This window comes from Arachis hypogaea, chromosome 3 (assembly GCF_003086295.3).
Source record: "Arachis hypogaea cultivar Tifrunner chromosome 3, arahy.Tifrunner.gnm2.J5K5, whole genome shotgun sequence".
Taxonomy (NCBI): domain Eukaryota; kingdom Viridiplantae; phylum Streptophyta; class Magnoliopsida; order Fabales; family Fabaceae; genus Arachis; species Arachis hypogaea.
This window is the reverse complement of record NC_092038.1, coordinates 3,047,964-3,061,221: the sequence shown is the minus strand read 5'-3', so window position 1 is coordinate 3,061,221 and position 13,258 is coordinate 3,047,964. Positions and strand designations below refer to the sequence as shown.

At 29.3% G+C, this 13,258-nt stretch overlaps 1 protein-coding gene across 1 annotated transcript; it reads right to left on the bottom strand.

Moving 5' to 3' along the window:
• Positions 1 to 1,880: 1,880 nt before the first annotated feature.
• On the bottom strand, positions 1,881 to 4,555 carry LOC112788034 (scarecrow-like protein 30). The gene is made up of 2 exons (XM_025830410.3): positions 4,379 to 4,555; positions 1,881 to 4,259 (listed from the first exon to the last, which is right to left on the bottom strand). The coding sequence occupies exon 2, from the start codon at positions 4,236 to 4,238 to the stop codon at positions 2,157 to 2,159; it is 2,082 nt and encodes a 693-aa protein (XP_025686195.1). The 5' UTR covers positions 4,239 to 4,259; positions 4,379 to 4,555; the 3' UTR covers positions 1,881 to 2,156.
• Between the last annotated feature and the right edge of the window lie 8,703 nt (positions 4,556 to 13,258).

Genomic DNA, 13,258 nt, shown 5'->3' with positions numbered 1-13,258 from the left:
GGTCGAATCCGGGTCGAACCAGTAAACCATTGAACCAGTGACCTCACCGGTTTATTGACCGGTCCGGTTCTCGCAACCTTGGTTCTAACTTTTAAGTTCTAACAATCACACTACACTCGCATGCTATATTTAAGTCTTGCTCTCGACGAGACTTGAATTCATATATGTGATTTATTGTTACTTGAAATGCTCCTATATCAAAAATTAATCCCTACAGAGCTTGTTTACATGTTATTAAGTTGTTAAAAAAATAAAAAATATATTTTTTATTTTTTAATATATTTAACAAAATTTTAGTAGTAAAAATAAAAATACTAAAAAAATTTTAAAAAAATATTTTAAAAAGTTACAATTTATTTTTTTATTTTTTTCACTTAAAAAAATTATTTGTAACATAAATAAAAAAATATTTTTATATTATTATATTCAAACATAATTGTTAGATAAAAAATATATTTTTATATAAAAAATATATTTTTATATAAAATATTTAAATATAAAATATTTAAATATAAAATTATTTTTATTTTTTAAAAGATTTTTTAAAATAAGATTACTTACAAAAAATATCTTTTTGTAAAAGCTTATCAAAACAAGTCTTAAATTAATCATTATGTATTTATATATAAATAATATATTATTAAACTCATTTTCAAAATATATATTATGTTCTAACATATATTTAATATAAATAATTAATGTAGTGATTATTTTTTGTGTCCATGATTGATTATTTATATATTAGTCACTTATTATAAAAAGACAATCATGGTCAAATAATTGTATGTGGGCTCTTTCATAAAACAAAAAGGAGATAAGCTCATGACCCGGGAAAAAAAAAAAAGAGATAGGCTGGATTGGAAGATGCGCCTGCAGCTGAGACCCAGCACAGTTGGCATACCTGTCCGCCTCATATAACGCTGCACCCGGGTTCAAATCCCAGCTGAGGCTGGTTGTTGGTTTAAGAACCCATGATACCCATGGTAGTGTGTGTGAGTGTGTTGTGTGTGTGTGTGAAACATGGGTGTAATGCCTAGTATAGTTCCTTAAAAAAAAAAAAAAAAAGATGCGCCTTAAAATTTGTAATTCCTTCATAAATCCATAGTAGAACGTTGAATTATTGAATAGTATAGTTAGAGTTTAAATCGAAGTGGCAATACAAAAAGATAATAGATAGATGTTTATAGACTATAGTTGTGGATTGGCATAAAGATATAAAGCATGGGCATGATAAGTACAGATCCACCACTTCTATAGCATATGAAAGTGAAAAGAAGAAATGATTTAAAGATAGTTGTGTGTCAGGGATCCACACTCCACAATATAAAATGTGTGGTGATTTTATAGATTGGTTTTATGAGTCAGCAACACATGTCTGTGTTGCAAGTTGGTTGAACAAGATCAAAGTGGGCGCAATCTAACAGTATGATATATGTACGGACGATTTGTATTATTCACGGGACCAACTGTAGGTTAAATCTGTGGCAAGTTATGACATTCACCAAGTTACAATTATGGAGGAAGTTGCTAATATCTTATTACATGAAGTAGGAGACATCTTAATAAGAGAAGTGGCAAATGCTTTTCCAATAGTTGAAGTAGGAAAACCATAGGAGTAGTGCCTCCAAAATTGTGTGACTTGGCTTCCAACAAAAAAGGTAAGAAAAACATAAAGGGCCAAACTTATGTTTTGATGTCATGCTACATGCCTACAGCCCAAGTTTGTAAGGATTGTACTTGGAATCCATAGTTGAAATTATTCTACTCATTCAACATTTCTTAATATGACAAAGTTCCAGCAATGTAGTAATGAAAAAGGACCAAAAATGTTAGCGATCTTCTTGGGAAATTGAGTTATCATAACATAAAAAGTGCACATATTAACAGAAATAAGTGCTATTTTCATTCTATTTTGCGTCTATTCATATTAATAAAAAAAGAGTACACCGTAATGGAGACATCGGATAATCTTTTATCTAATATGTGATTTCAGATTAATCTTCTAATTTTGGCTACATGCAGATGCATGTTACACCAAGCTAAACTAAGGTACTAGGAACCAAATTTAGCACCAATAATCTAAAACAGAAACTCAAACGGAGAAAAAGGAAAGAAAGAATAATAAAGATTACATTGGAATGTTTCCACATGATTGGTTAAGCAGGAACCCAAGGAGAGAGCGCATGGAGAATTCTCCCTTTCCATCCTTGCAAGACCCATTTTCCATCTTCATCCACTACAAAATCTTTGTGATATTCCTTCTTCACCATTCCTTTGACTCTATTTAACAGTTCTGGTGCAATTGCAAGTTGCTTGAACCCTGCTCTTCTGTTCCTAACTTGCCACTGCTTATAGGTCTCTGGCCTTTCTACTCTTTCAGCCCCTTCACATGCTATGACATTGATGGCATCCCTTCCAAACAACCCCTGCTCAAACATCAGCCTATGTGGATTGTCGCGTGGCACAGTGGCCTCAAACATGTCAAACAATGCCGAGAAGTGGAAGAGCGCCTCCCTGAATCGAGTCAAGAAAAATGGGGCATTGTAAGTGCCATTGACCACACCATGAATAAAGATGTTTGGATTTATCCTCCTGATCAACCTTAACACGGCATCCCTTGGACAGTTCGCGGTCACAGTCTCATCAGACAGGTTCTTCAATCTGTATAGACAGTTAACCACAGTCACTTCATTCCTGTCGATATTGAGATCTTCGAGTTGTATGGTTTCCCACTTCTGTGCAAGGCAATTGTACTCAAATGGGACCCCAAACCTCTTGCAATAGTTTTTCAAGCGTCGCCCGGTCTCCTCAACCCTTTCTGCAGGCCTGAATCCAGGCTGAGGAAGATCAATTCCAGTGATCCGAAGCCTAGGAGGCCCTCCAGGTCTTTCTGAAAGGCGCTGGATGAGGCAAGGCCACTGGAAACCATAGAAAATCCCAAAGTCAATAATGTGAAGACTGCTTTCATTCTGTGCTAGCTTCAGAATAGTCCTATTAGCCAAGAAATTTGACATCCTTTGAAATGGGATGGCTGTGATGTAAACTTTGTATGCCTTTAACATATCTGCAGCAGATGCTGACTGAAGGAGGATATACTTGGGTGTCCCGGCAGCTAATCTCGACTCAAGGCCATCGGCGAAGTACTTAGCCAAACGCTGCAACCCATCGCCAGAAGCCGGAGAGTTCTGCCTTATCTGCTTGAGTATCTCATTCGCACTCCTCTGATCATAGCTTGCCACAGCTTGTGCACATTGAGTTAGGAGACTCCATAAATCAACTGTTGTACTTATGGTGCCCCCTTTGTTGGTAGCTCCACCCTTGTTCGCACCTTTCTTCGAACGGCTTGCCTTCACATTAGATCCACCCGAGTCGGATTCGCGGTCGCCACAAAAAATGGCAGGACTCTTGCCATCCTGACAAAGCAGCACTGCATCAAACATCTCCAATGGCTCCGACTCATCGGCATACACAGCTGAGAGCTTGTTTCCTCTCTCCCCTTCTTGTGTGCCATCATCTACATGATGGCTCCTCTTTTCCCTTGATCTACCACTACCTCCTCCAGTAATCGATGGCAGCATATCTGGAATTATGTTGTGCAAGGTTCCATTTTGAAAATAGACAGAACCATGCGAATCCCTAATTTGAGAATTACCTAACCCTAAAACCTCATAGGAGTTCTTCATTTCTGGGGACTCAATCAGAGAGTTTTGAAGGAATTTGGACTCAAAATCACCCCATCCATTGAACCAATCAGACTCACATGAATTTTCACTAGTGTTGTAGCTGCTACTATTGCTCTCAGAGCTAGTTGTTCTACCAAAATTACTATCATCAGGATCATGGCAATCATCCCCAAAACCACCATAGATCTTTGACGGCGACGAAGGGTAGCTGCGGCCGATGGCGTCGTAGAACCCCTTCTCGGCAGCCTGGAGCTTCAAACAATCATGCAACATACAGGGCTTTTGCTGCAAATCATCTTCCTCATCCAACAGAATCTCACTTATGTATCTGAGAATAGGGTTTGAGTGCTTAGTACTCTCTGCGTGTGATTCTCCATTATTTGTGCCATCAGGATCATCACTAGTAGGAGATTCTGCATGATTTGAAGATGAATCTTCAAACTTGAACACATTTCCAGGGTTCTGATGATTATTACTATTGGAGAACACCGACATAGGACCATTCTCATATACGAAACCAGCATAATTCTCCGTACGAGAATCTGCAGAGATCATGATTGCTTCTAAACACAAGAACTGAATCCCAAAGATAGAGCATGAACAAGAAAGGGTAATTAATTAGGAAAAATTTTAATCGTATGAAGATGAATAGAGAAGAAACAAAAAGACTATATATGATTGATTGTGTTGTGTACCTGGGAAAAATTAGAGACAGAATCGAACTGAAAGAGTGAGAGAGTAACAGGGGATTAGCAATGAGTTTAGTTGGCGAATGGTTAATGGGGTTATAAACCGTTATGTGATTTTACTATTATAACCTTCATTTGTGTCTACTGAACCACTGAACCTTCCAGGAAGGGATTGGATTGGAGACAAGATGAACCAGTCACTCTCCATATATATTTTTTTAATAATAAATAAATATTATATATTTTTAATTCACGTGTTTATCTTTAAAAAAATAAAGGACACATACAAAGACTTAAATACATTTGTTATTAAAAATTAATTTGGAGAAGTATAGGGATTAGCAGATTTGTTAAAATTTGGCTAGTATTTAGCGAGTAAAACAAAAATGAGTGATTTTTTACTATTAAATAAAATTTTACACTATTAAATATATTATTGATGACTAATTAATGACTACAACTCACAAAATCTGCTGTCTCATATCACTCCTCAATTAATTTTACATCTGATAAACAAAAAGTAGTTGTTAGTGATGAAGACACAAAAAATATGCTAAAATGACTATAATTTTTTTTATACTCACTTATAAAAAAAAAAAAGACAACGGAGATATTAAGTGAAATTTTAAAAAAATTTAAAAGGATAATATCTATACTGAAATTTTTTATTGAAACACTGAACACATTCTTATATAAATATATTTTATAAGTTTAATAAAAAAATTTCATTCTTTTCTAAGTTTATGTGTATAATAACGAAACTTCTAATTAAATAAATTGATAAAGGTCTCATAAACCTTCTTAATTAAAAAACTAACTAATAAAAAATTTCATATTATATTTAGAACTGAATGGTCTTAATCACTTAAACCAATAAAAAGTTACAGCTTGGGGAAGAAGGCAAAAATGTCTCACATTTATAGAGAGAAGTTATTTATTTAGACTCTATAGCTATATCTAACACATTTATAGTGTTAATTGGCGGGCTAATTAACAGTGAGTGTAATCAATGTAAGGTAGCAGGATAATTTAGCAGTTGTTATATTATTGGTCCCCAATATAATCCATGAATTATTAGTGAGTCAAGGATGGCTGGGTAGTAGTCAAAAGCACACGGATGCAGCAGAGTCATGAAAGCAAAATAAAGCGGTGCCTCCTTGACCCTCAAGTCTTTGACCATATCATAGACTATATTACTAATAAATTTTCTTCAATGTCGAATCAAATGTGAATACATTTCCATGCAGGAATCACTATTTTGCATCATATATGGGGAAATATTAAATATATACCATATTGTCCCATAATTCCACACACACCACCATATTATGTTTGAGTAATTGACTTGGCAATGCAAGTTGCCATGATGAACAACATCATATCATACTAGAAAAAGGAAATAAGGTAATATTTATTATTCAACTTTTTCAATGTTCTATATTCAAATATTGTTTTTAATAATTTAATTTTAATATATTGATATTATATAATATTTTATATAATTATTTAATTATATTTATTTTTTAAATAATTATTTATTTAATCAATATAAAAATAATTATTTTTAATAATATGATATTACATAATTAAATATATATATAACCGTTTTATATTATACAGTAATTTTAAATTAAATTTTATTCTCAATTATTATAAACCATGTTAGATTGATTGAAACTTGAAAGTGATTAATTAAATTAAATTGAATCACATTAGATTAGTATTCAACCAAAAGTGGATAGAAAAGATTTATTTGTTGTTTAAATGGACAGAAAAGATAATTATTTTTATAAAAATATTATTTGTATATTAAAATTAGTTATTAAAAATCTATTTTTAATATATATTTATATTTCGACGTATATTTTATATTAATGACTAATTTTAGTGTACAGATATCATAATCCTTCTTTGTATGGATGTGTTACTTTAAAGTTTATATAAACTCTTTTGATGATTAAAAAATTCTTGTGCTCTCTAACTCCAACTTTTAAGCTTTAAAATAAAATTTATTAGTGTGTAGGGTGTAGATTCATCCAGATACAATGCATCCCCCTAATCGAAGTTTATATATTGCAGTGACTTGCTTATAGTATTTTATGACTGAAGATAATTTAATTATTACTACCTTGTTTACGACAATAATCTAATTAAATAGTCAAAAATCTAATTGAACTATTATTTAACTAATTTATAAATTATCTACTCCATGATGATACTCCAAAAGCAAATGAATGATCGTATGGATGGGAGATCGATCTGATGCTTAAGATGAGAAGAATCAATTAAGAAATAGGGAAGAATATCTGCATGAGATTTGGTCAATCTTGTTATTAGTCTCATTCACCTAACCTTACAGCAAGCTTTTGTCATTCTTCTTCTTGTTTTTATTATTCTTTTATTTTTAATTAATTGATAATTATAAAAATGAAGAGTAGAAGAGAATAATATATATATATATATATATGGTAAGTTACCCTTTTATATGTCATATTTTAATTGGGTGTTCATTTTAACTTGAGTTACTTTAATCTCATGAGAGTTAATAATATCTTGAAAGACGGTGACGACCTGACCGAAGAAGAAAATGGAACACCCAATAAAACGGTGATACTTATGAAGCACAACGACAATGACAAAGGAGTGGGGAGGAGTAAATGTAATTAGAGAGAGTTGGAGTATCTTGTCTGGAAGAATGATTTGGGAAGAAAAAACAAGACACCCAATGAGACGGTGATGCTTGGGAGGCGTAACAACGACGATGAAGGAATACAATGAGGAGGAATAAACGTAATCAGAGAAAGTTGGAGTACTTTTTCTAGAAGAATGATTTGGGAAGAGAAAATAAGACACCGAATGAGACGGTAATATGCGTAATGACGACGATGAAGGAGTGAGGAGGATTAAAGAGAGAGTTGGAATACCTTTTCTAAAACAATGATTTGGGAAGAGAAAATGAAACACCAATAAGACGGTGATGCTTGGGAGAAAATAGTAGAGAAAGTAACTCAGGTTAAAATAAACACCCAATTAAAATATGACACATGAGAGAGGGTAACTTACATGTTACTTTAGAGAGAGTAGGATAGCATTTACCTATCTATATATATATATATATATATATATATATATAAACATCCTCATTAAATTAAGTTGCTTTCTGTCGCGCCCTTAAATTAAACTATGCAAAATAATTAAAAATTCTAATTTATTCTACTAATTATTTCCCAATTTTTTAAATAAAAAAATTGATTTTAATTTATTTATATTTTTAAAAAATAAGATATATTTTTAGCCATACCAACTCCTTAAATATTAATTAAGATAATGAATTAACAGTGATATTAGTATATTACATGATTAAATTATTGTACTAATTAATAAATTTAATTAAGTCAGTCCAATAACTTAAAAATTGATAACAAAAATTTTTTATAAAAAAATAAATTGATCAAATTTAGTTACAAAAATAATTTATTCATTAAACATTATTCATGAACTTAAACTCAATCATTATTCTAAACTATATTTCATTAGGAATTTAGATTTTTTAAATTTTGAATTTTCATTTTCAAGAATAAAGTGTGATATCTCATCTTTAAATTATTTCTCTCAGTCTTTCTTATATTTTTTCTTACACATTGTTTGAATTGAAGAAATTTGAAGAAAAAAAAATGGAAAGAGAGAAAATGAATGGAAAAATAATTTTTTTGTTGTTTAGATGAGAAGAGAAAATAGAAAAAAAATAGTAAAAATGAAGAGAAATGTAGCAATATGAATAAAATTACACATTTACTCCTTATCATTAATAAATTATAATTTATATATAATATAGATAAGGATATTAATGTAATTTTATACTATTATGATTTTCTTTTCTCTCACTTTTCTTTTCATCTAAATAAAAAAATTGTTTTCTCTATTTTCTTTCATCTATTTTCTCTTAATCCAAATAACAAACAAATAACTTTATTTTTTTCTATTTTTTTCTCTCATTTTTTTCTTTTTTTTTTTTTTTTATATCCAAACAAAGTCTTAGTCCTACTTATAAAATAAATAATAAAAAATCATATTTTACTTTTTAAAATAAAATTTAAAATTTAAAAAATTCAAATCTTTTTATTAGACACAGCCTCAAATCACGTTCACTGAGAGCCTAATTATGAATGTTAATTTTGAGCAGTCGACACAGGATGGAGATGGACCCTTTCATGGTTGGACTTTTGATGCATAAAATAGTGTAACCCTTGTATAATTAAATTTTAACTAATGTCCCATATTGGACCTTACATAGCTTTATGTCGTTTCATTCATGGTTATCATCATTTCATAAATATGTAACGAGGAAATCAAAAGTGATGTGGAAAGCAAAAGACTTGTAGGTCGATGTTAATCGGCGCCTCTTCTATTTTTAATTTATTAGGGTTCCACCTTTGCTACTATATATATATTCTGTCATGTTTATTCGTCTCCGATCCATTACCAGATTTCTCATTTTTAAATTATCATCTCTTTTATTTTTATCGTTTTAATGGATTAAGTGGTATTATTTTTTATTTCAAAAGATATTAATTAAATTTTACCTATAATTTTCTTTATTATTAAATAGAAAAATAGTTTCTTTTTCTTTTAATTGCTTATATTTTCAATAGAAATTTAATAATTATATTAATAATTATGCACAAATAAAAACAGATATTATGAGAACGAGGAAATAATTAATAATTAATGCTAATATCTTTCAGTAATGAATAATGATCACCTAAGGGTTTTTAATTTTTTTTATTTAGATAAGTACGTGATGACAAGGGTGCATTAGTCCACGACATGACGATGTTGCAAAAGAATGGGCCATCGTGTTTATTGATTAATAAATTATTATTTTAGTTCTTAATTTTTTAGTCAAATTTTAATTTGATCTTTAATATATTAAATATTTTATCTCAATTTCAAAATATTTTAAACAAATTTAATAGTATCTTATAATTAAATTTGACATAAAAATTAACATATTTAATAGTTAATATAATGTTTGATTTTAATACATAAGTAAAATTAATCCATTAATTATCACTAATATAACTAACGTAAGTTGACATAGATGAATAAGGATTTGTGTCTCTTAACCATGTCTAATGGATTCGATACTTGGATTCGATACTCACTTAAGAATGAGAATGGAATTTATTTGGTTGGGAGAGTCGCCCACTTTATGCATCTGCAATATCCGAGGGATTAGTCATTAAGCTTTAATTAATCGAGTCAAATTTAACAATAAGATAATATTAAATCCGTTTAAATTTTTTAAATTAAAATAAAACATTTAAAATTTTAAATACCAAATTAAAATTTAGTCTGAACAATATATATCAAAATGAGGGCAGCTATACATACAAGTCTTTTTGGTGTACAAGTTCATATAGGTTAGTCCAAACCCAACAAAAACAATTCTCAATTTAGATTACGTGTAAACACGCGCTTCCCTAACTCTTGAATAGCGCAAACGGTTCTTCTCCCTCAATTCAAACCACAACGCTCAAAATTCAAACAATGATTAAAATCTCTCAAAATCGTCGCGAGAAGTGAAGAAAGTTGCGAAGCTGAATTCGAAAAGAATTACAAGAAAATGAAATAAGAAGATGAAGAAGAAGAAGCAGCCGTAGAAGATGAGGGGAAGAAAGGGAAAGAGTTTTAAATTATGCAAAACTTATCAGCATGCATACACCGAAAATTTTTAAACAATACACTTAAATATCTTCGTGTTACACCGAAATTTGCTGCAAATATAGACAAATATTTCCTCTAATGTTGCATTTTTTTTCTTCTTTTCCTTATTTCTTTATCTCTTTTCGTTGAATGAATGTAAGTTCATCATCTTTCAAGTAATTTTGTAGCATTATGTGTTTCTTCTTCTTTTTTGTTTGATTTTTTGTTTTTATTCTTATTAAGAGAGTAAAACACGAAGAAACTTGAGAAAGTAAAACAAAAAGAAAAAGATGAATAAGATAAAAAAGAAGAAGAAGATGGTATTGATGATGAAAAAAGAAGAAGAATAAGTATCGGAAGATGAGGAGGAGGAAGAGAAAGAGTTTTAAATTATACAGAACTTATCAGTACAAAAATACCGAAAATTCTTAAACAATACACTTAAATATCTTCGTGTTACATACACCGAAATTTGCTGCAAATACAGAAAAATGTCTCCTCTTCTAATGCTGCATTTTTTTTCTTCTTCTTCTTTTTCTTATTTCTTTCTTTCTTTTAGTTGAATGAATGTAAGTTCATCGTCTTCAAAGTAATTTTGTAGCATTATGTGTTTCTTCTTCTTTTTTTGTTTGATTTTTTGTTTTTATTCTTGTTAAGAGAGTAAAACAAGAAGAAACTTGAGAAGGTAAAACAAAAAGGAAAAGATGAATAAGAAAATAAGAAGAAGAAGATGGTCTTGATGATGAAAAAAAAAGAAGAAGAAACAACAGAATATGAGAAGGAGAGAGAAGAAGAGTTTGAATTATGCAGAACTTATCAGCACACATATACCAAAAATTCTTAAACAATACACTTAAATATCTTCATGTTACATCGAAATTTACTGCAAATATAGAATAATATTTTTTTTAATGCAGAACTCTTACATTACATTCAATTCAAACCATAAACGATGAACAACAATTTTCACAAACAAAAAAACATTATTCACCTATAGAATCATAAACTACGAACGAAAACATTAACTACTAGAATCGAACCACACATCAACCACTTGATTGAATTCAAAATAATAATCAACTTCGTTCTGGTTCAATTGATGATTTGAACTTAAATTATTCACTATCTTCAACAACGAAATAACTATTCAAATTAAAACTGATTTTAGAGCTTGATTTCAAAAATGTAGAGAACGAACGAAGAAAAATGCAAAAAATGCAAATAGGATAAATGATAATGTTTGCTCTAGTTGTTAAAATAAAAATAAAAAATTGTTATCTCAAAATTATTTTTTAAATAAAAAAGCCAATAATATATTATGAGTTTAATATAATAAAATATTTTACATAATCATTTAACTATATCTGGCTTTTTAATAATCATATATACAATTATAATATAAAAATAATTTTTTATTACATATTATTACATAATTAAAATGTAACAATTTAATTATTTATATTGATAATGTATTAAAATTAAATACTATATTTATTTTTTAAATTCTTTAAAGCATCTCCAATAATGCTAGTTCTAATTTCAGTTTTATTTTGTATTTTATGAAAACATTTGTAGGACTATATATCATAAATGATCATTTGAAATAAAAAATGTAATTTGCTCCTCTAATGTTTAATCTTAGTTCATTTAAAATTGTATATTATTTTTAATTATTTTATTAACATAATTATACAAGTGACAAAATTTTATTGATTTGATTCTCCATCAAGGTGATACCGATTTCATTTCACAAATCAACTGCAATGCAGATTTCAATTCTAAATCAATTTACTTCTTGAAAAAGTATCAATTTTTTTTTAAATTAAGTTTTCAACTAAGTCATCATGTACTTCTTCTTCTTCTTATGTGCACTTCTTTCTTCTTTTTTTTCTTCTGTGCACTTCTTTCTTCTTCTTTCTTGAACATCATTGTCATTATCTCTGCCGCTACCGTCGTCACTTCCACCGGCTTGTCTTTTAATTTATTCTCTTTCTTTTTCTTCTCTCTCCATCCTCTTTTATATCCTCGTCGTATTGATTTTCTTCTCCTAGATGTGTTTGTTTATAAGAACAGACATTGAGACAGGAACACAGAGACAAAAAATCATGTTTGACAGATGAGATATGGACAGAGATATTGTGTTCAAATAGACTGAATTAGTGTATTTTGTGTCCATCTTGACAGGAAGGATATAGAGACACTAACAAGGAACACAACTTATTTTTCATTTATTTTTTTATTATTTTTGTTAATTTTTCATAATTATATTTTTTCTCAAATTTTTTGAATGAAAAAATGAGAATAAATTGGATTTTCATAATTTGTTATAGTTTATCACCAAACAAAATATAAGAACACAAAATTTTGTGTCTCTGTCATTTGTGTCTTGCTCTCAGTGTCTTGTTTTATTTTGCAGCTCTATATATGTTCAGAAAATTAGAGCACAAAAATTTCGGCACACAACCAGGGGCGGAGTTACATGAAGAGAAAGGGGGGTAACAGCCCCACTAATTTTGATTTTTTCCATGTAAATTATATGTAAATTTTAATTTAGTCTCTCTTAAAATTTTATTTTAATCTTATTTTATTGTGTAAATATTTTTTGCCATCCTCTAATATTTTATCTAACTCTGCCCTTGCACACAACATAAAAATTTTGGTGCCCAACACAATTTTTTTAAAAAAATTACATGCATAAAATATTGACACCCAACCAACAAAATATACACCACATAAATTATAAGGACTATATACTCAGAACATTGACTCAGTCAATTAAAAAAATACATTTGCAGTAAAAAATTATGTGTTATGTGCAAATATTTATGTGATATGTACAAAAATTTTTGTAATATATCGATAAATTTGTATTATGTAAAATTTTTTTGTGCTATATCAACAAATTTTATGTGCTTTCTAATAAAAGTTTATGTGTTGCACACATTCAAAAAAGAAGTAATAACATATGTACGTATTTTTTTATTGAATTTATGCTAATTTAATTGGATTAGTTTACAAAAATACTTGCAAATATAACATTATTGGTAAAATAACAGGGTTATTAGAGTAAGGTAGGTAGGTAGGTTTTTTTTTTTTTTGTGACTAGATTGGTAGGTTGTTTAAATATAGAGTTAGTGTTAATCATCATATATATTTTGAAATAATTAAATCATTTATAAA